This window comes from Heptranchias perlo, chromosome 22 (assembly GCF_035084215.1).
Source record: "Heptranchias perlo isolate sHepPer1 chromosome 22, sHepPer1.hap1, whole genome shotgun sequence".
Classification (NCBI taxonomy): Eukaryota; Metazoa; Chordata; class Chondrichthyes; order Hexanchiformes; family Hexanchidae; genus Heptranchias; species Heptranchias perlo.
In genome coordinates this window covers 44207443-44230975 of record NC_090346.1, presented here as the reverse complement: position 1 = coordinate 44230975, position 23533 = coordinate 44207443, and the positions used below count along the sequence as shown (strand labels likewise).

The window sequence follows — 23533 nt, the reverse complement described above, 5'->3', positions numbered from 1 at the left end:
CTTGTTCCTTCTAAACAATATAATTATACAGCAGAATTTCTGTGGGGTGCTCCCTATCTCCTGCCGTAACTTTGGCAGAAGATCGGTGGAAAGACTGGAGGAACAGCGTAAACAGCTGTTCTTGGTCATTCAGCCGTTCCATTTAGGAGATTCCATTCATCTCCCAGCTGAGAACCCCCCCATGGAAATTCCAGGAGTATTTTTTTAAATGACTATTAAATTTCCCATGGCATTGTCCATGATCAGTTGCTGAATATAAAGCTTTTTTTTAATGATATGGTGGCACAGAGTTGGGAGAGAGAATCTAGAAACTCACTTCACAGTGCCACCTACTGGCCACAGCTTGCACTGCATTGTTATGGACAATTGTTTACATACAGGATTTCATTCTAAATGTTTAAATGGGCAGTTTCAATGTTAAATGTTTGCCTAAAAGTGTGACCAAAATCCGTGACAATAGGAAATGTAGGCAAATACAAGATTTTAAATAATGGATTATCTATTTATTTTAATCATTGCCTCTTCTAACAGATGTTTTAACACCTGGAATAATAAATACAGCTAGGTAATTTGCTTAAAAAAAGGAATTAAACTACATTAATATTCAATCAAAGTCAAATTCAATTGAAGATATCAGAAGATAAACTCTCCATTGTCTGGTGAAAATAGAATACAAACTTAATTCCGTTTGGGATTAAGTGAACTTAAATCCGAAATTGTGGATATGCATTTCTTGCAGTCAGCAAAACTGTTTCTGCCCTACAATGGTTGCTGACTGTATTTATTCTGGTGTCACGGATAGGTCAAGGTTGGTGAGATCAATTTAACTGAGGAAGTCATTCATGGCAGGTTGGCAGACAGCGAGATGAGGAGGTTCCAGTTGGTCAGCAAATCTGGGGTTCCTGGGAATCGCAGTTAGGACTGGCACACTGGGACCCATGAGACCAGCTTCACCTCACATCAATATCAAGAATTATGCCTCGGGTGTCGACTCAGCGGTAGCATTCTTGCCTCTGAGTCAAAAGGTTGTGGATTCAAGTCCTGCTCCAGAGACTTGAGCACAAAATCTAGGCTAACACTTCATCGCAGTAATGAGGGAGTGCTGCACTGTCGGAGGTACCATCTTTCGGATAAGACGTTAAACCGAGGCCTCGTTTGCCCTCTCAGGTGGACATAAAAGATCCCATGGCACAATTTCGAAGAAGAGCAGGGGAGTTCTGGTCAATATTTATCACTCAACCAACATTCACAAAAACAGATTATGGGACCTTGCTGTGCGCAAGTTGGCTGCCACGTTTCCTACAGTGACTACACTTCCAAAAAAGTACTTCATTGTCTGTGATGTACTTCGGGACGTCCTAAGGTCGTGAAAGGCACTATATAAATGTAAGTTTTTTTTTTCTCTTTTCATGTACTCACCATACAGGTTTCAAGCTCTTACTTGGCAGAAGCAATTCTGAAAGTTGTAGCCTGTTCACCTGGATACTTGCACCAGTATCAATGGCTGGGGAGGAATCCACAGAGCTCTCTGTACCTTTGTGTGTAATCCTGCTCATTACCATCACATGCACCCATTTTAAAACAACGCAGTCATTCCTTTGCTGGCCACTATAATCAACACTTGGCAAAAATCCGATATGTTTTCATTTTATTAGGAAGGAAAGAGAAAAGAATTAAAGCACTGGAAAGAAATTGTACATAATTAAAGAGAAAAATAAAGTTGCATAACCGCTGGACACACAAATTTGCTTTGTTGTGAATTTGATGGTGGTTTGATATTAATCAAGTATTATAATTTCCACTCTCTGAAAAATAGCTAAGGAACATAAATCGGACTGGAGAAGTTGGCCATACTTATGACGCAGCCAGCAAATCCTTACAGTGCCGCAGAAATGTCTCTTGGAGGTGGCTTCATTTATGACTTTTAGAAAGGTGCTGAGGAGGAGTTTTGAACAAAATGCAGTTCAACACCGTTCCCCAGTCTATAGTATAACAAGTAGGACTGATGCAGTTGGTACCAATTAAAAAGGAACGAGTACATCCATGGGAAAAGAATGAGATTGCAGCTTTAATTAGAAACTGTAGTTTACTGAGAAAATTGCAGCTACAGAATACAATCACATCTGATGATAATTATACATCGAATTATACAGCACAGAAAGAGGTAATTCGGTCCATCGTGCCTGTGCCGTCCATCGAAGGTATGATTGTATCTTCATAACTACTTGTATGCATGTACCTAACTGGTGTCGTAGTAGTTCCATCTCTGAATTTATTTTAAGTGTTGCTTTGATGATCTCGGAGCAATTATTTTTTTTAAATGCAAGTTTACATTTTATGTGTTTTTGAAATCCGAATGATCTGAAATACAGAGTTGGCTTTTTACAAAAGGCTATTCAGCCCAACAGGTCTATGCCGGTGTTTATGTTCCACATAAGCCTCCTCCCACCTTACTTCATCTCACCCTATCAACACATCCTTCTATTTCTTTCTCCTTCATGTCCTTATCCAGCTTCCCCTTAAATGCATCTATGATAGCGCCTCAACTATTCCTTGTGGTAGCGAGTTCCACATTCTAACCACTCTTTGGGTAAAGAAGTTTCTCCTGAATTCTCTAAGTGGAAACATTTTCTCTAGATGTTTGGCAGGCTTTCACCCTGGGAAATACTTAAACAAAGTCACTTTAGATGTATTATGTGCTCCTTCTAGTGGATGGATCAAATAACGGAAGCCTAGTGGCAGGTTGGCTGGCTGCCCATTTAGCCAGGGAAAATGACCTTATAGGAACTTTTAACATGCGAAGAATAAACTTGCATTATGACAGGAATGAGAAGGAATAAGTAGAGCAGAACGGAATGTTTCAAAATTAGTTTTGATTAATTCGAGTATTTTATGCTGTGTTGTATACTTCATAATACTGAGCTGTGTAAGTTGTTAGCTTGTTAACCAACCCAGTGATGGAATTTCTGCTTTGAAATGTTGAATTTGCAGTTTTCCCTTGGATCCCTTATCTCCTTCTTGCTGCTGGGAGTCTTCAAACAAGGATTGTGAATACTTGACATCACGTTCACAGAAAATGACCCTGGTCTATTTGTCCAGCCCCTTTGGCAGCCGGGCAAGCTCTGTTCATCTCAGAAACCACCATAACATCAGTATCATCCAACAGGTATTTGAGAGTTCATGGAAATGAAAGGAGCACAGTAGGCATTTGGTAGAGATGCAAACGAAATCCACGAATCCTGGAGATTCCGAAATAAAAGCAGAAAATCCTGGAAATGCACAGCGGGTTGCTCCATCTTCTTAGCCACAGACTAATTGCAAACGTGTCTTTTCTCTTCTCTTTCTGGAACATTCTGTGCTTATTTTGGATTTCCAGCATCCGCAGTTTCTTATTTTTACCTTCAGTCTTTACGGCGGAAGATTGGAAAGATTTTGAACAATTTTATTTTAAACCAAGGGTCTCTACGTTTAGTCTTCTAACCAACTTGATCAGGAAGATCGAGGTAGACTCGGATCACTCATTCAACTGGTGAAAAATATTTGCCTTTTCTGTTTAATGCCATTCTTCTGAGCAGAAACTCCATGACTCAATATCACACCATGTGGATCTCTTACCAACTGAACCACCACAGTAACACATCAATTTTTTTTTACGCAGTGAGTTGTTATGATCTGGAATGCACTGCCTAAAAAGGTGGCGGAAGCAAATTCAATAATAACTGTCAAAAGGGAATTGGATATATACTTGAAAAGGAGAGGATTGCAGGGCTATGGGGAAAGAGCATGGAAGTGGGACTAATTGGATAGCTCTTTCAAAGAGCCGGCACAGACACGTTGGGCCAAATGGCCGCCTTCTGTGCTGTATGATTCTAAATGAGGCCGGAGTCTCACAATGGCTCTGACCTTTTCAGCCAAAACGGGCGTGTTGTCACCCAAAAGTTAAAATGGACTCCAAAAGCTTGTATTTCCGCAGCAGTCATGTCTTTCAGAAACATCTCAGTGTTTCACAAAGAACGAACTTTGTTGTGCATTGACTGTTGGTATATAGGCAAACACAGCTGTCAAAAGTGCTGGAGTGCCCTATGTTCCTGGAACTGTAATTGTTGTGTTGATCCATTAATTCTGCTTCACTTGTGTTGATTTAAAGGTGGTCAGGTGAGGTAGCGGGAGGTATAACTCAATTTCCTTCCACGTTTGGGGGGGAAGGCCTGTGCATCTAAGGCATTTCCTAGGTGGTCTAGGGGAGTCTATATATCTAGGAATCTGTTTCCCTGGCAGATCTTTGCAAACTTTGGATATCAAAATTTTAAAAATATACATTTAGTAAAGGGCCTAAAGAACTTAGTGAATCAGGAGGGGGCGTGCCTTGTTAACATTAATCCACGGTTTTAATTCTGTTCAAAGTATGTTCAATCCTGATATGTTATTGCTGTCTAGGTTTGGCAAACAACCTCTGGAATTAGGAAATATTTTCTGTTTCACCTTCAGTGCCAGCTTTCTCTGCTGATGATACAGGTCATTTATAATTATTTTTGTTTTGCATATGTAAAAACATTCAAACAGATGACTGAAATCTTTAGCCCGCAGAAGGCAAATAGAGATAACCTGATCATGCAAACCACATGGCATAAAGTATATGCAGTCGTAACCAATGGGAACTGCCGTAGCATCTGGTTTGAATTGTGCCTTCCCCATCTCCTAGACACGATTGCTTACCCCGGGTCAAGTCCTCCAGTTGCATGAGTGCTTGAGCAGACAATAGTTACTCCCTTGGGAGTGGCGATGTGGAGCTCCCTTGACTCCTCAATAGATAACTATACAAGTCGGTATGGTGTTGCACCATCATTGTGCTACGTTTTCCTCCAGAAATACAGGTTTCCCCCTTCATCGTGTTTATAATAGATGCTCCAACAACATTTATGGGGAACGGTTTTAGTTTAAATAGGTTCTTCAGCCATAATAAGTTTGTACACTTGTCAGTGTGTAGCCTCTCAGTGTGCTATCGACCGTACCATTCTGGTGAATCTTGGATGATCACTCTGACAGGTTGATTACACTGGATACCTAACTTGCATATAAAACAGCTTGATTCTGAGAACAACCCTAGAGTTTACAACAGCCATCTGCAAGTTTTGCATGCATTTAGCATTCAAAGAAATGAGTGAATTTCTGATGTAATTGATTTATGGATGCAGGTAAACAATATCACTGGCTAGGCTGAATGGCCCCCTAGTGAGTGCCTACAGACAGTTTAGTATATTGTCTATCTCCCTACAACAACAAAGGGACACTTTAAAGAATACAGCTAACTGAGGTCCCCTTTATATTCACAATATTTTGGGCCCATCCAATGTTTCATATTAAAAAGACTCAAATATTACAAACAGAAAGATCTTCCCACTAAAGTGAAGGAGAAAGAATGAGCAAATTGATCTCCTACAGCCACACTTCACTATAACCTGATACTAGTCCAGCTTGTTATGGGCAAAAACAAACATGAAAGATATGTTATATAACCTTCAATTCATAGTATAACTGTGCTATTAGAATTTCAGTTCACCAGACAGAACTATATTAAAGCTGTATTAATAGACAAAATAAATGATTCAGAGCAGGACTCATTTTTTTCTGTACTCACATTAATAAGTTTTATATTATTTGTTATATATTCTGAGGGTAGAAATTATTCAGTATGTCTGATTGTATACGTTATGAGTGACATTCTTTTTCACTAGAGTCTGCGATTCCAGATCATTCAACTTAAAACTTAGCAAGCTGCGAAGGATAGTAACATGATTAGTGCAAAGAATTAATTACTTGCCTTATAAAATATTCCCAGCAACAAGCATCAAACAAGATGAAAAACTGTCTCATAGTCTTAAGGGAAAACTGGTGTAGCTATGACTGTGTGTATCCGAGTGTTAAAGTAGATATGTGTGTGTCTGTCTAATTGTATACGTCATGCTAATCAGGTTCTGGCCTCCATGGCTCAGCTTCCTCCACCTCTTGGGACAACAGATGTGCTTTGTCTCACTTGTGTCTGCTTACCTCTCGTAAGGTGAGTTTTCAGCTTCAAGTCACTTTTTCAGTCTAATCAGTTTGTGAAATACTTTAACAGATGGCATGAAAAATAAATTCGATAGCAAACTGTGCTTTATTGCCCCAAACCTCCAGCTACAAACAAGAAGTTGCAAGTAAAAACATTTTTTTTTTAAATAGCATTCCCAAATTCGGTGAAAAATCGCTTTGTTACCATTCTGATTGTAAGGCACTGATTGTTGTCCTTTAGAGATGTTTTACTCTCTGCTGTTGAACAAGCGATAAGTGGAATGAGTTGTGCCTTGCTTTGATCTCCGTAAGAGATGATTTAGCCGGGACGAACATGAAGAATGTTAGTGTCACCCGGTTAAAAAGAGAGGATATTTTGTTGCGTACTAGTGTAGAGGCTGTATAGTTGAGTGAAAACGTATTAAAATAACCTATACTATCACTTGCCCTCTACAATTAATTTTTACATAGATTAATCTATTAGAATACTTCATCCTTGAAAACATTCAAATCCTATCAAATCTAATTTTTTTTAGCACATTTGTGTCATGTCCTGTATCAAGTGTTGTTTGATAATCATACACAAAGAACTGATATTCTTACATTATAACAATTCCAAAATCTAAAACACACTGCTACAAGTTAATTGTACCAATTTAATTCAACGTTTGGACTGTGGTTTCTTGGATCTACCAAATGTATTTAGAAGTAATAAACTGTATTGACAGTTGGACGATTGAGAAGCAACAGGAAAGTAGGTCTTACGTATTTTGTCAAGTCTGAAGTAGACAAAGTTATTTAGGTATACCTTCCAGAACATGTAAAATAACAGGTATGAGTCTTCTCAGCATGTCTCTCCTCGGAAAGATGGTATTGTGATGAAAGTGGCCACAGGAAAGAACCTCAAGATCCTACCAAAAAGGCAAGTTACAAAAGTTAACCTGTTTGATAGGCCAGTTTGTACAGGACAGTGAGGCTAGTTTGATATTTTTTGTGATGATGCTGTGATGTGTTCGCACCACATTTTGGGGGTGAAATTCAACTTTGGGGGAGGCGGGGGCCAGGGGGGGCAGTGTGAAGCAGGCGGTGGTGGATCAGCCCCCTGTTACACACCCAGCCCGAGGTGCGAAGCAGGCGGTGGTGGATCAGCCCCCATTACACACCCAGCCCGAGGTGTGAGGCAGGCGGTGGTGGATCAGCCCCCGTTACACACCCTGCCCGAGGTGTGAGGCAGGCGGTGGTGGATCAGCCCCCCGTTACACACCCTGCCCGAGGTGTGAGGCAGGCGGTGGTGGATCAGCCCCCCGTTACACACCCTGCCCGAGGTGTGAGGCAGGCGGTGGTGGATCAGCCGCCCGTTACACACCCTGCCCGATTTTTCTTTCCACTGATATGATTTAAATTACTTGTTCATTTCTGCCTGATCGTGGGAAGAGAACCTTTGATTGTTGAGCTTTCTGTGGATTTAATTTAATGGTTGAGCTTTCTGTGGATTGTGATTCTGTGGAATATTCCAGTATATATATTTTTTTTAACAATGGAATCAGGAGCCAATTAAGGCACAACCCAGCTGATGTCTCCTCATAGGCCAGACAAATTGCATATTTGCTTGGACTAAAGTGATTTCTGCTTCACGTCAACACAAGCTGTGTGCTATGATTCTGTTGTAAAATTACCCAAAGCGCACTTAGGCAAAAGTTCAGAAACCACTCCAAGAGGCAGTCCCACCTCCCTTTGGCTTTGTGCCCACTGCTCTAAAACTAAAGCTGATGTGAAGCAGAGCTTAAAAAATGAACAGGCAATCCTCATTTTTAATCTTTTTAATGTTGGCAGAGACTGTAGCCAGTGCAACAGTTAAAATTCAACCGGTATTTGGATGCCTGCTGACTCTACTTTCCCGAGACAGAGAAGTGATGCCCTTTAGAATACTCTCGCTACTACTAACGTCAAAAAGAATCTCAGGATTTCATTCTAAGATGGATGCGAGTTTTCCATGCCATGCATTTTTACTCCGAATGGTTCTGCAAATAAAAAGTAGAACCAAAGGTATAAGTAAATATTCAAGGCTTCCACTAGGGGGCAGGATTGGTTTATTATCGACTATGATTCATATTTTGCTACCGTATACTAAAACATGCAGCAGAAAATCTTGGCTTCAGTTTTAAAAGCCTTAATATTTAATTCAAATTTGTTGGTGAATTTGTTGTATACTATTTATCTTTCATAAGTTATGATAAAAACACGGGCTGGGGAGTACAGTCTTACAATGCAACTATAGTATGAGTTCAAGAAACAGAATAAAAAGTTACATGTTTTCTTCTCCTTCCCACGCATTTTCCTTCAATATGTCAGAGAAAGTTTTCTAACTGTACAGATTTACTCGGCTAACTTTCAGGGTAAAATACTTTTGGTTTGATAGACAACATTTCAGTGGACTCCAAATTTCTGGGAAATGCATCAAATAACTATAGCAAAAACGTAGATTTTCTAAGGGAGCCTGCTCCAGATTCTCTTCCCCGCCCCCCCTCCCAAAAAATGTTTGTGTCTTCAATGCCTACATCCCTTCAGAGATGTTTACACCGTCACTGCTGCAAAACATTCTTTCTGTAGTTTTGTTTATTTCCTGCAACACAAGTGATGGAATGTTGGATATACCTGCAGTTCAAGTCAAGTCAGTGAAGTTAATGGGAAAGAGAATCGGGCAGATTGTGAATCGGGCGGATTGTGGGTCGGGCGGATTGTGAATCGGGCGGATTGTGGGTCGGGCGGATTGTGGGTCGGGCGGATTGTGAGTCGGGCATATTGTGGGTCGGGCGGATTGTGAATCGGGCGGATTGTGAATCGGGCGGATTGTGAGTCGGGCGGATTGTGAGTCGGGCGGATTGTGAGTCGGGCATATTGTGGGTCGGGCGGATTGTGAATCGGGCGGATTGTGAGTCGGGCGGATTGTGAGTCGGGCGGATTGTGAGTCGGGCGGATTGTGGGTCGGGCGGATTGTGGGTCGGGCGGATTGTGGGTCGGGCGGGCAGCTGTCGCCTGTTTGCAAAGCCGCCCAAGATGAGTTTCACCTCCTCCCTCCCCCCCCGCCCCCAGAAATCTCAGTTACACCGATGTCGGGTGACTTCAGCTCATGCTGCGCCTGAATCGCTGAGCGTAAATCTATACCAGCGTATTACCGACGTAAGTGCAGGAAACCCGCGCGAGCCAGTCTTTTTGCATGGGGAGCGGAGCTGTGTAAATGAGCGGCAGGGGGTTTCGGTGGGTTTATCTCGCAAGCGCCGCAAATGGTCGAGGAAATTCACGGCTCAAATTAGTTGCCCCGCAAATGTGCTTGCAAGAAATCAACATTGCACCACCCTTACGCCGAAAAGTTCCAGGACTATACGTTGAACATTATTGACAAGCAGAATAAAGAAAAGTAGGAGAGGGCACAGAAACAACCATTCTCTGATAAGTAAGTCAAATGATCAATGGCGGAGACTGTGAAATATCAAAGCAGAAATTTTAGGAGCTAGAAGCAAAACCATGCAGACCAAAGAAGTATGCACTGGATGCAAGAGAAGCTCAACTGTTTTAAATTAGTACTACTTGATACGGACCAGAAAAGGGCTGGAAAGAATGTTTGCTATGACAGGAGAAGATACAGCCCTATATGATCAATGCTTCAAGTCAAAGGAAATCCTCACAAAGTACCAGGTGTTTCCTAGTATTTTCCAAAGTTAAGGAATCAGATTTACAATGGAATACTAAAACCACCCAACCTAACTTTCTCCTATGAGAAAAGATAAATTTAACCTGCGGTTCACCAGCAGGAGTACAGTAGGTTGGTCACAACAATTGAAAGACGAGCTTAAAGGCTGAGTTCTTTGATCACGCTGCTTATCCTCTAGTACCTCCTACTGTACCACCACACATTGGGTGAAATCGGTGAACACCAGCATCGCAATTCGGGCTGATAGCAAATCTGCCGTCCATTTTACACCATACCCTATTTTCTTTTCCAATGGAATTGCTTTCCTTATCCATAACATATAAAATGGCATCTGAACTTTAAATGAAAAGAAAGAACTTGCATTTGTACTGCGCCATTCACGATTACAGGATGTCCCAAAGTGTTTCAAAGCCAATGAAGCATTTTTGAAGTTTAGTCACTGTTATAATGTAGGGAAATATAGCAACCAATTTGTACACAGCAAGGGCCCACAAATAGCAGTGAGATAAATGGCCAACTAAACCATTTTTAGTGACGTTGGTTGAGGGATACATGTTGGCCAAAACACCAGGAGATCTCCTTTGCTCTTCTTTAAATAGTGCCCTGGGATCATTTATATGAGGGCAGATGGGACCTCGGTTTAATATTTTATCCGATAGACAGCACCTCCGACAATACAGTACTCCCTCGGTACTGCACTGGAGTGTCAGCCAAGATTACGTGCTCATGGCCTGGAGTGGACCTTGAACCTATGACCTCTGACTCAGGGGTGGGAGTGCCATCTGCTGAGCCAAGCCTGACACCTAAAATAAACAATATGAACCATCAGTTTTCTACCATTTGAACGTGCAGGAAATAACTGATGTAAGAGAATGTATTATGGTCATTAACTTGAGTGTGCCGGAACGCAGTTTACATACTCAATTCAATAATACCCATTTTATCCCAATTTACAAACAATGGCTGACATTTCATTGCTTCCTCGCTAAACTGCTGGGTGAAGCATCTCCCCATGGGGAAATCAACCCCCTCCCATCCATTTTAACCTCCAAAAACAGATCTCCTACTCATCGGCCAGTTTACACAGTAATATCAACACATCACGGCAGAGTCAGGGGCAGGTTTGCCTGTTCCCAAACTGGACATTTATAGGTTCAGAACAAAGGATATGGATAAGAAGCAAAAGAAAAAAGAAATATACTGAAAGATATTATTAACTCAATAGAAAATGTTGTACATGGTTAGTCCTCGACTAGTTGTTGTGCTCTTGTTTTTAACTTCTAGACCCAGCGGTTTTTCTTGTATTTTCTGGTGAAGTCCGGGTTGACTGTGTGTGCGCATTTGGCATACTTTGGATTGATGCTGCATGGGTTCTGCCTGAAAGGACAGTCTGAAGCCAACTTCTCTTGCCATCCATTTGGACCATTTATGATATTATGGGTAAAATTTAAATTCCTCATGTAGATTTTACATACTGTGAGATATTGCTTATTTGTTTAATATACGTGGATTTATAGATTTTTATGAAATAATGACTATTTGAAATATGCATGTTATTTGCCAACACATCACAAAATATTGAAATCGAGCTTACTGCTAGTAATTCAGTTAAACACCGTCTTTCACATAGAACTGTACTGTAATGTATACATCCATCTCATAGTGATGTACGGCAGGTACACTGCATCTTGACCTTGTAATGTTTAACACGCGAAAGGATATACAGGAGTCAGAGCACAACTGCAATGAGGAAAATCTCCAGTTTTGCAGCAATCTACATTACATAAGTGATAGCAAAGTTAGCAGTTCAATGTGTGTCATTCCTGATGGCTAGTGGGGGGGTCTTCTGGAATCAGTTAACTTTCACTGACATTTATCTGATTGTGAGGGTGGCTCGGTGGTGTAGTGTGGTTCTACAGAGAGATGTGATTCAGGTTCATGCTCAGCATTCCCTGTTTGGTGAGTTCCTGATCTAGGAAATGCATGAATGGAAGCAAGTTGTTTCTAAAGCAAGAGAGAAATCAATTGGGAAAGCAATAGCAGTTAAGGCTGTCAATACGTCCAAAAAAAAAAGCGACTGAATATCTGGTTAAGAATGGAATTTTTAGGGATATAAGGATTGGTTTGTTCTCCCTCAATACAACATGCTCTTTTACAGCTCTATTTCAGATGCAGTGTTATTTTTACTTGGCTTCCAAACCTTCACTGTAGCTCTATTGAGAGGCAGCTACACAGACCGAGATGTTTGAATGTTATGTGGAATATAATGGTTACAAAGGTCATGAGACCTTGAAAAAGCCATGCCAAGGAATTAACAGGTCTAGAATGTGTAAGGTACAAAATCAAGATCATAGATAGTCTGGAATTTTACTTGATTTATCTTTGATGTGCAGGAAAAAAATGACTTCGTAGAACCTTCCGTTAGGAGATGAAATGGGGTTGGGTAGACTCCATGATATGGCAGATTGCATGTTACCAAAAGAGCTAGTGGTGTGACTGTTCCCATTTCACTGCCAATTTTACATTGTAACAAGCTGCAGGGAGTTGTAAGAACAAGAATAGCCTTTTCTTGCTACATGCTTTATGTTCTTATAACTCTCTGCAATTTGTTACAATGTAAAATTGGCAGATGATATATGAGCAGAGTCTCCACCTGTTCTTTCAGCCAGGGAATGTCAAGGAGAAAAAAAAAGTAGAAATGCAAATTTAAGAACATGAAGAATTGCTGGTTGTTAATGGCCTTTTCTGAGCTCGGGTTCAAAATTCCTGGTAATTAGCAATCTACCAATCGACAACGGCCCTACTCGCTGAGCTTGCTGCTTAAGTAAGATGTAAAATAGCATTAAACTAACAAAAAGTTAATAACATTGATTTCCATGCAATATTAAGGCTTATGTTGTGAGGTTAGAAAGACATTTTATTATAACATTCATTTCTTATTAATTGCAAACAATTGTGTGTATCATTGATTCAATTATTAGACAGGATTCAGATCTTTCATGTGCTGCACAAGAAAACCCTACTTTAGCTAACTGATGCAATGCTTAATGTACAGTCTTAAATGCATATAATTCAAGAAGAATTTTAATCAAGCATAACAAATGTTTAATAATTATATGAGTCTCTTACAATTCAGGGCATTAAAAGAACTGGATACAAACAAAGATTAATAATAGCCTGATGATACTTATCTTTGTACTTCAATCTTAATTGAAACAGGAACTCATCTAACATGTCACCTGATTGGTTTGGAGAATATGGAAATGCTCTTATGCTAGCTCAGAAGATCTTGGCTTTTTTCATCCTTCTGTATGGATGTAAGATCTAAGATTATCAGAAGGTCTAAAATTGAAAGTTATCAAGGAAAAAATAATTTACAAATACAAATTCTTAAAATCTGAAGTGTCCTGCTCTTCATTAAAATCTGAATATGTATGAAACATTTCTGGGACTTACAGGCGGTCTGCTAATGTGGATAGACTTCTGTACTGTTACTTTACTGTTGGAGCTAAAATTAGATAAATTCTATACAAATGGTCGTCAAGACTGGTTTCATTTTGTCTTTCTTTTGAATCCAAAGAAAACCAGAGTCTCTAAGGTCTGAGTATTGAAGTGCCTGAGACTCAAATTGTGAATCGACTACATCCTACATAATAGCTTTAATCTCCTGACAGATACACGAGACGTCAACATTCTGTAAAAGGATCACCTTACTTTTACTCGAGTATTGTATTACTTTCTGACAGATTTTTTTTTGAACTGTCCTTTCTTTAAGCCCTCTTCAACTTTAATTATTAAGTATATACTGGTACAAACCAAACAATGGCGGTGTCTTCTAATTAAGTTTCGTTACAATTTCAACAGAAGAATGTTCATTTGTATGCAGGAAAATGTCCCGAGTATCAAGATCGCTCAACTAAGTGGCAAATATTTTGCAAGTTAGTGACCTGCACCACTAGTGAATGTTACACTGAAACTTATTCAGTTCAGGATACTCTATACAAAACACTAGGTGGCCAGAAAACTTTACAGAATAAAGTCCCTAAAGACTTGCCTGGAAGTGAATGTGTCTTTGAGGCTTTATTCCATAAGGTTTAGGAGTGCCATTGCATTCACAGGGCTATTGGTGAACCTTTCTTCAAAATGGTTTAAAGATGAATATCGAACAGTGCCCTGAACTTGTGTTCCAGTAGGCCCCTCTCTGTTCAAAGATCTAAAACACTCTACACAGAGTTAGCTCAACATTTTATAACTAAGTAGTGTCACTGTTTGCATGTCTGAAAGTGTTAGTTCCATATTAATTCTTAGATCCAAGAGTTGAAAGAAAGGCACTCATTTCACAATCAATCAGTACAAGAGGCACTCATTTCACAATCAGTACAAGAGGCACTCATTTCACAATCAGTACAAGAGGCACTCATTTCACAATTAGTACAAAATGCACTAATTTCACGATCAGTATAAAAGGCACTAATTTCACGATCAGTACAAAAGGCACTCATTGCACGATCAGTATAAAAGGTACTCATTTCACAATCAGTACAAGAGGCACTCATTTCACGATCAGTATAAAAGCTTTAGGCTAACCACAGTGAGTGATCCAAATCAAGATACTGAACAGAATTTAGTACACCTGTCATTCGTCTCTGGTTAAAAATCTGACTTTTGAAATCACTCACAAGCCCACACACTGAAAATGTTCAAAAATCCATAAGATTTTGTGTATAATGAACCAATAGTGATATCAGTGGCTTTGCTGGAGGATAAATATTAAACGGTTAGGTGCTCAAAAATAAAACTAATGAAATGTTTGTGACATCAACAACCAAGGTTACAATTGATTGATACTGAAAATGACAGTAAAATTAAAATGAACTTATTGATTACAAATGAAAGATGTGTATTATAAACACTTAGAAATTTATAATTAAGTCTTTAAATGTACTATTCTGTTTCTCAGTGTGTACATCTATGGGTCATGTACATCGATCCAATCCATTGTGGAAACTAAGGAACCGATGGTGATGTGCTGCTGTCATTATTGCGTAAGTGTAACTCTTGGCAATAATTTGACTAAAGAAGATTTGGGTTATCATACAGACGCAGAGTGCAGTAAAATCTGACAGACTAAATTATACACAATGCAACATGCGGGCACATGAACAGGATGTAGGTTAGGTAACAGTGAGACAGAGAATATAATCCATTAGTGAGAAGCTAATGACAAGTGGAAATGAATAATTCTCAAATGAATTCTTGTAGCATTGCTCATGAGTCATTTAAACTCCCACTCAGACTATTTATGGACATTGTAAAATGTCAATAAATATTTAAATTAAAACAGTCCATGATTTCAGCCCCTTTCCCCATTTGTGTCTATAAGAAATTCTAACTTTATTTGAACTTACTTCTTTTTTTGCAGAAGGTTACCCCTTTTTTTTGCTATTTCCCCATCCTTCTCTGGCTGAGGGAGCAAATAGATAACCCTGTCCCAGGTTTTCCATTGCTACTTTGATATACACCAGATCTCTTCCCCTTTTATGAGGCCCAAGGATTTCCTGGGGATCCCATAGGGGAGGGGGCAGAGCGGTTACACTGACAAGCAGATGCAGCCATATAAATGAGGCAGAAAGGTCCTAATGGACCCTTCTGTATCAGTTTCCTGTAGGGACAGTGGTGGGCACCCATTAGGAATGGCACCCCCAAAAGGAATAGGTGCTTCACAGTTTTGAAGTTCTGGGGAAGAATCAATTAGATTAGGATACTGGGCAGTGAGCCTTTACTTCAACATGGTTATGTTGTAAGAAGGGGGAAGAGTGTTTGAAGCTTTGTAGGAACAATACAGCAAAGCTCAGAGGACCACTGACAATGGTATTATCAATAAAATAGAGAAAGACAAGAAAGGTTGTGACAGAGGAAGAGAGTTTTTGGAGGCTGGAGCTGAGGGAACAATCATCCATCAGATGACAAGCTTTTTCCTGTATCCGGTCCCAGAGCAAAAAGGGGTCCTGGAAGAGGGCCCCCAGAAATGGCAGAAGTAGTCAAGGTTTTATAGAGTTAAGAGATGCTGAGATTGAAAAAAAGGAGTTTTCTATCTCAAACGAGCAATAAGAGCTTCTTAGACGCAGCTTTAACAATGGAGTAGATGCTGGAGTTCCACTTGGGATCAACATTGATGTATGGAGACTCCATTGCAGTCAAAATAGATGGCTAAACAAAAAAAGAGACAAATGTTTTCAATTTCACCTTAATACTTTAACCATATTTTGTATTTTAGTTTCTTCTCCATGTGATCCAAGCAAATGGAGCCTACCACATGTGGAATCATAAATCCTCACATCTTACCTTTCACTTCCTGGACATTCCAGCAGCAACTTGGCTTCTTGGTTTTCCTTGGCTGCTCCCAATGATGGCCATTAATGAATTTCTTAAACTTCATGAAATTTGGTGAGGGTGAAATCTACTACTTATTTTCCATAGCTTATATATTTCTAAGATCAAAGGACACTGGGATTAGAAAAATATTTTCCCAGTTACTATGTATGAAACAGGAAAATGCATTAAGCTCTTTCCTCCGCAATTAGTGCAGTTTCCTGGTTAATACATTGTACATGTAAATATTGTACTTGTGTTTATTTGCAGTGATAATATTACAAATATGCATGAAGGTGTCTTATGGTTGTGATCTTGACGTTAATCTAGAATCTAAGAAAGCAATTTTTGTGCTGTGATAGTTTAATCAATAAGGATAACAGATACGACTTTTCTATTGACTTACCAGGAGCTTGTCAGTGGTAAACTAATCAATTATCTTCCAGTATCAGTAACATTGTGCTATTGACCCCACCATCTTCCAACCATCAAGAAAAGTCTATTCGTAATGTCCTGAAACAGTACTCAGCTCTTGAAATAGTATCAAATAATGTACAGTTAGCAATATTTCCACGGAACAGACACAGAGAGGCTACACCTAGATTGGATCTGCATATGGAACATAAGAGATGTGATCAGGTTTTCAGTTCTCTACATGGGCAGGTCAGGAAAAGCACACTGTTGCTGTGCCACCTACACACAACAAAAGAAGTATGGAATGAGGAAAGGTTGTTCATTTCTTCCAACATACCATATGCAAGTCGTCTTGTGATGGATCTTCTTGCATTGCCTACAATAACAATGGCAGTTTTCATTGCAAAGAATTTCCATTTCCAATTATCACTTTATTTTTAGTTTGGCAAGCAATTCATATTTTCTCGCTTTGCCTTTTTTCAGGTTTCACACTTGCCTTGTCATTGATTGAACTACAGGGGAGGCAGGAGACTTGCTGACAGGCCAGTTACTAGGCATTGCACTAGAACACCCCAGTATGATACGCTCACTTATTCTTCCTCCCTATGTAGAAGTTGCTGCACTTGCTGGTTCCCCTGCTACCACACCATGTAGGGGATCTTTGGCAAGATCGCGGCCTCAAAAAAAGCATGGGATGTGATCCCAGCAGTTTGTGGGATCAGTTGGGAGGTGAGTGCCCATGCTGGCCATCTCAGGCACTCGCCAATTCCGTGCTGCAGAAATTCTGGCGCTCAGTTGCCATCCAGTGAGGGTGCCCAGGCCCCTCCAGAGTCCTCATTTCATGCCCCCTTCAGCCCTCTTTGTAAGGGGACCTATACTAAAAAGAAATGCTGGAATAACTATTTCCCCCATCTTCTGGGTTCTAAGTTGTTTTCCTAGTCTGGACCTCCCAGAAGGGCCCAGTTCCACCACCCCTTTACAAGGCCAACTGGAATTTCCCAACTAAAGTCAAGATCATATCCAAGTCTTGACCTTTTTCCAAGCCGTTTCGCCTGACTCCTGCCAAGTTACAGTGGGAGTCTGGCGGAATGGCTGAGGGAATTCTGCTCCCTTCAAAAGTTCACAAAATAAATACAAATCTTAGCTCATCCATCCCACTTCTACTGCTAGTAACAGAGTTAAAAACTCCAGAAGCTGCATGTCACCATCCCCATACCTATATTTACAGCACCACTAAAGCACCCAGAGAAATTTTCTTTGTCCTAACTTTCTGTGGACAAAGCTAGGGTAGATCTACTAGCCTGTATTAAATTTCACTACTACCATTCTGTCCATTTACAAATTTTGTTGAACTCCTTTTGTCGATTTCTAGTTGCCCCAAATCTGTCTCCCCTCTAGTTTGGTATCATATATGTAAACTTGACCACTTTGCCTTAACTGCTTCCAGTTTATAGCAGTCAGTACCTATAATCACTGAGAACCATAATTTAGAAACAAAGGCAATAGGAAATATAGAAAATAAATTGGGAAAAGTGGAAGAAAGAATCTGTGAACAAGACTAATAAAAGTCTGAAATAAATTATGGTAATTGTTTATAAATAAAAAGGTCTCAATAATAGACAAGGAAACAATCCAAGAACAATTGGTGTTTCAAAGCCTTGTGGGATTCCTTCAATACAGAGAATTGCTTGAACTTAACCTTGAGATAAGTGTCACACATAGGAAGAGCTCTCAAGTCACTATCAATCAAAGTTCCCAGTTTACTACTACTTTATGGTAAAAACCTAAATTACTGGAATGAATAGAAAATCTGTAGATGTAGTTCTAGATTTTCAGATCTCCCTTCTGATGTTCTCAAATAACATACGCAATATGCCAAACAAATATTAAGGGAAGCAGAGCTGAAATAATTCATGACATAATCTATGCATTACAGTTAAAGATTAATCATCCAACATGCTAAAATATCACTTAGCCATCTCCAAGATACCATACATTTCCACAAGGACAAGGACTTATGGAGCAAGAGATACATCAATCTGCCATTGGCAACGATAGAAGGGAAATGATAATAACACATTTAATGGCAGCAGACTGGCAATAACAGAAATCTCAGCAATGGCAAAAAGGCTTACAAAGTGACAAGATATATTATCTAAATCACTACAGAGTAGTGCCAGCTTCGACTGTACTGAACACTAGTAGTGATCCACAGGAAAAATATTCATCAAAAGATTATTGAAGATGTCCGGAGAAGGATTAAAAGTGATTATTTCAAAAAATATAAAGTATGCAGTATAAATACAACAGAGGATACAAGTTTATAGATCTCTGTAGTAGAGATGCTAATATAATTCCAGAGCTCTCAAAATCTTTTTTATAAATAAATAAGATTATAATTCGTGAAATACAATTGAAATGTGCCCCAACTTGATCTGTACTTGAATGTAAAATTATTTTGGGAACGAAACATCATTTGAATGCACAGAGTAATTTAATGAACTCTTGTTAATGTTAAGATTGCAGTTATGAATTTGTGTTATTTCTTCCTCATCTCATGTTGCATTTTGGGAAAAGGGAACTAAATGTGATAGAATTCATTTTCAAAGTTTGATATCTTTGTCCTTACTAGCTGTGAAACTGTGCCATTTCATTCATATATGGATTTCAGAACTGATTTCATTCCCAACCCTTCCTGATCTCCCATAGTCAGGTCACACACTTGACATGGCAGGGGACAGGAGGGATCACTTACACATTTTTGTGACGTGGATAAGTTCATTCCATGATGTGCTTAAACCTCAAAAGCTATTTCAATAACATTATAGAGATGATGATGCATTGTTAAAAATGCTACAGTGGACAAAAATTAAGCATTGTTGTCTATACAGTATTATGGTATGTCTTTCTTTCATTCTTTTGTTCTTTATTAACCTACTATTGCACTCAGCCATAGCTCAGTGGATAGCACTCATCGCCTCTGAGTCAGAAGGTTGTGGATTCAAATCCTACTCCAGAGACAATCTGGGCTGACACTCCAGTGCAGTGCTGAGAGAGTGCTACACTGTCAGAGGTGCCATCTTTCAGTTGAGACATTAAACCGTCTGCCCTCTCAGGCAAAAGATCCCATGACACTGTTTTGAAGAGCTGGGGAGTTCTCCCCGTTATCCTGGATAATACTTATTCCTCAACCAACATCACTAAAAACAGGTAATCTGGTCATTATCACATTGCTGTTTGTGGGACCTTGCTGTGTGCAAATTGGCTGCCGCGTTTCCTACATTACAACTTCAAAAGTACTTCATTGGCTGTAAAGTGCTTTGGGACTGAGGCTGTTTCTTTGTTCTTTACTATATGAAAATAATTCAAGCCTCCTATTACCCCAGCCCTGACTTGCTGGAAAATTCTGGGCAGCAAACTCCCAGCGCATCTGTGACCTTAAACTCGCAGCCCAATTTCTAACCTCCCCCTCCTCCCATTCCAGATGCTCAGCACGTGCCTGTTCGTGTGCGGGAGCAGAAAATCTTCTTTCATATGACAGAAAAAGTACGGAACCTATGCCTTTCTCTGCTGAAGTGTTTAAAGATGTTTAATTATTCACATCCATTCTTCGGGTGTTAATCTGGCTGTGTTTCCAAGGTTTTTCCAACCAAAGTTTTTAGATATTAATAAAAGCCTATTTCCCACAGGATTACTCTTGCATTCCTTCCCCATGGAGTCATGCAGGACAATCTTTAAGATCTTTTAGAAGTCACTGAAGGACAGCATTAGCAAAGGCTGGGAGATGGGCACCACACCACTTGGCTGAAAAAATGGTGTGGCTAACTCAAAGAGGGAGAGAATGCCGGACTTTTAAATGAAGGAGAATACAAGTTAGGCTAAAAGAGCACTGTTGATTTTTACCTCTTCGAAGGTCAGCCATATTAAAGGATGGCAAAACAGTCACAAAAGAGGCACATGCATGAAACAACTCTGCCGTTATTAATTGGGGGGTTGCCCAGATGTAAATTCACCTTTTGAGCGGTGAAATTCTTCCTGTCGATAATTTCTACTGAAAAAGTTGTTGCGAGTATATCATGGGACACCTCCATTTGCTGACGTTTTCCCTAAAATTATCAATGGGGGATTTTCATCACATTAATTACAGTCTAAAGTAAAGGTAATGATTGTTTGCATAGTACGACTGACTGAATGATGCTGTTCACATATGGAGCCTGTAGAGCTAACCATGTTATTAACCCAGGTGCTAAGAAAACGGTCCCTAGAGGTGTTCATCAAAAACTCCAACTTATACTAGGTAAAGTTACAAAAAAGCCTGGGAGCATTTAAAAATGTGAGCTTGTCCCCTGATGGTCTTGTGGGTAAAGATACTTTCCAGTGCAGCACTAAGCCATGTAGACTAAAAGGGACCAATTTTAAATTCCTCGTCTGTGCTGAGTTAGCTGATCTGAAACAGGGCATCTATTGTGATGCCACAGTTGGCTTCAGAATGACTACTTGGATGAGATACTGGCAACAATGGATTCATGTCCTAGTATGAGTCAGTACCTTCAGAAGTGGAGGGGAGGATATTGGTGCAAAATTGAACAGAAACATAGCCATGTGTAACATCTGTTAGCTGTTGCATCTGGACAATATGAATTATACACTTTGTTCAGTTAATAATGTGTTTATGGATAGAGTATTCACTCTTCTCATATTATAGGGTCTTGTGAAGGTCATGGTTAAGGGAAAATTAGTAGTTTATATACATTTCAGACCATACCCGGTTCTGTCTACATTTAGAGAAGCAGCTGATTATTCGTCTAGCAGTAAAACACGGGATATGAATGTATCTTTGTGTAAGAGCATATTTTTTTTAATTCAATAAAATTAAACAAAGGGTTCTTTTGTTTGCTATGGATAATCCACCTCTTCATTAGAAATAAAATGGGTACTGCACAAAGCTTTTATCTAAGGGATAATATTTCGTCATACTCTACACAGACAAAGCAGCCAAGACGGGAACATTTGTGATAGAGCACCAAAGAAATTAAAATTAAATATCTGAATAATCCAAATACTCAATTTGTATATCAAGTAATATAAAAGAAACTCCCCAATGGCCCAGTAAATGCACCATGTGGTGTTGTACTGAGCTATACTAACAAGGAAAGTCTCAGGTGTGATCATATTCTGTGCCAAGTTAGCCAACTTAAGGTAGACTAGGAAAGGGTAGGGAATGGTACTACTGGTCTCAGTGGCACCAAGGATGGGGAGGGGAAAGATCAGGTAATGTTTCCAATGCCCATCAACTATCAGTACTGCAGGAAATGTGTGTGTGGAGGTTACATAAGAACAGGATCAGGCTTGACTCGGTATTCATTGTCCAGACTCATGCCAGAAGAATGATAACTTGGTACTGGATAGTTGGGGCCATATGTCACTATTCACCAGCGTACATTATTGCTGTCAGCAGAAGAAAACTAAGGGAAGAAAACTAGACAGAAAATTAGAAGAGGGGAGAAAAAAAATCAAACTAGATTGTCTATGCCATTGCTCGTACATAATCTAAGACCTGGAGCATGGATTTTGAAAAAAAAAACACCTTTTGTAGCCCCAGCTCAGATGCCAGCAAAGGTCCCATGGTTCCTGAATCTTAACTGTTGCCAAAGAAGAATAGGCACTTAAGCAATGTGAAAGAGGAAAACCAACCAACATTGCTAGAAGACAACTGACGGATATTCATGAGAGACATTATAATCGTGGAGTTATGTACCACCAAATGCAAAACCCAAGGGAGTTATATTCCATCCAGTATCAAACTCAAGGGAGTTATATCCCATCCAGTATCAAACTCAAGGGAGTTATATTCCATCCAGTATCAAACTCAAGGGAGTTATATCCCATCCAGTATCAAACTCAAGGGAGTTATATCCCATCCAGTATCAAACTCAAGGGAGTTATATCCCATCCAGTATCAAACTCAAGGGAGTTATATCCCATCCAGTATCAAACTCAAGGGAGTTATATCCCATCCAGTATCAAACTCAAGGGAGTTATATTCCATCCAGTATCAAACTCAAGGGAGTTATATCCCATCCAGTATCAAACTCAAGGGAGTTATATTCCATCCAGTACCAAACCCAACCACTGAGTACTTTGTTATTGTTCAGGCAAATTGTACATTTATACAGCACAGAACATTTGCATGTGTACAGTGGCCAAAAATGTAGAGAAAGAATATCTAAGTCAACAAATGCACACATCGAACTTTAAAAAAAATCTTGGAGCATAGGATGTTGGTCCCCGAAATTGCACCCCTTTTTACTGAACATGCCACTGCACATTAACTAGACCTCACGAGATCTAATGAGCTCATCAAACAGGGCAAATCAAAACTATGGAGACAATTTAACCTAACTTGCCAGGTGGGTAGCCCACAGGATCGGGTGGAACGCTGGTTTACAGCCCGCCCGATATTACTCTCCATTGACCAGTTAAGGTAAGTGGATCATCACCATCAAAGTCCACAAACAGTTTGTTCCCTCCTCCTCCTCTTCATCCTAGTCCTCCTCCTCATCCCTGTTCTCGTCAGCTTCCTCCTCCACATCATCATCATCTGCCTCTCCGCTTCCTGTTCCTATGATTGATCAGTGGAAGAAGAATGAGCTAAGAATGTGTGTGCAGCACGCAGGCTGAGATAGAGATAGCCCTACGGTTTTCTGCCAGCTGGTTCTTTTAAGTGCTGTAACAGGTGCAGGTGCTGTTTTTGCATCCCTCAACCTGCAGGTGGCACTGCTCCACTGACCTTGCAATCTCCCATTGCCAAGGCAGTGTGCCTCCCTTGTCTGCTCCATTGTCTGCCATTGGTATGGCACCAGGTCTCTGATGTCCAGGATTCTGCTGCCGGTGGCCTGCCTCTCCCAGGTCCAAGAGCAAGTTTTTCCTGGAACGAGACTCACAGCATTAGGTGAAGGCAAGCAACTGAAGGATATCTCCCAGGTG

The 23533-nt window shown here is 40.0% G+C and overlaps 1 protein-coding gene across 3 annotated transcripts in view; it reads left to right on the top strand.

Moving 5' to 3' along the window:
* Positions 1-23533, top strand: part of LOC137340951 (uncharacterized) — a 47522-nt gene that overhangs the window by 10414 nt on the left and 13575 nt on the right. Inside the window, exons 4-7 of one of the 3 annotated variants that reach the window (XR_010966919.1) lie at positions 1168-1386; positions 11045-11200; positions 14721-14805; positions 16038-16207. Coding sequence is in view for 1 of the 3 variants with exons in the window: in XM_068003763.1 (XP_067859864.1) it covers positions 1168-1370 (203 nt within the window). In the remaining 2 variants the exon portion in view is untranslated. Of the gene's footprint in view, positions 1-1167; positions 1387-2991; positions 5611-11044; positions 11201-14720; positions 14806-16037; positions 16208-23533 lie in introns of those variants that run through there. The other 2 variants (XR_010966920.1, XM_068003763.1) reach the window with 2 other exon arrangements.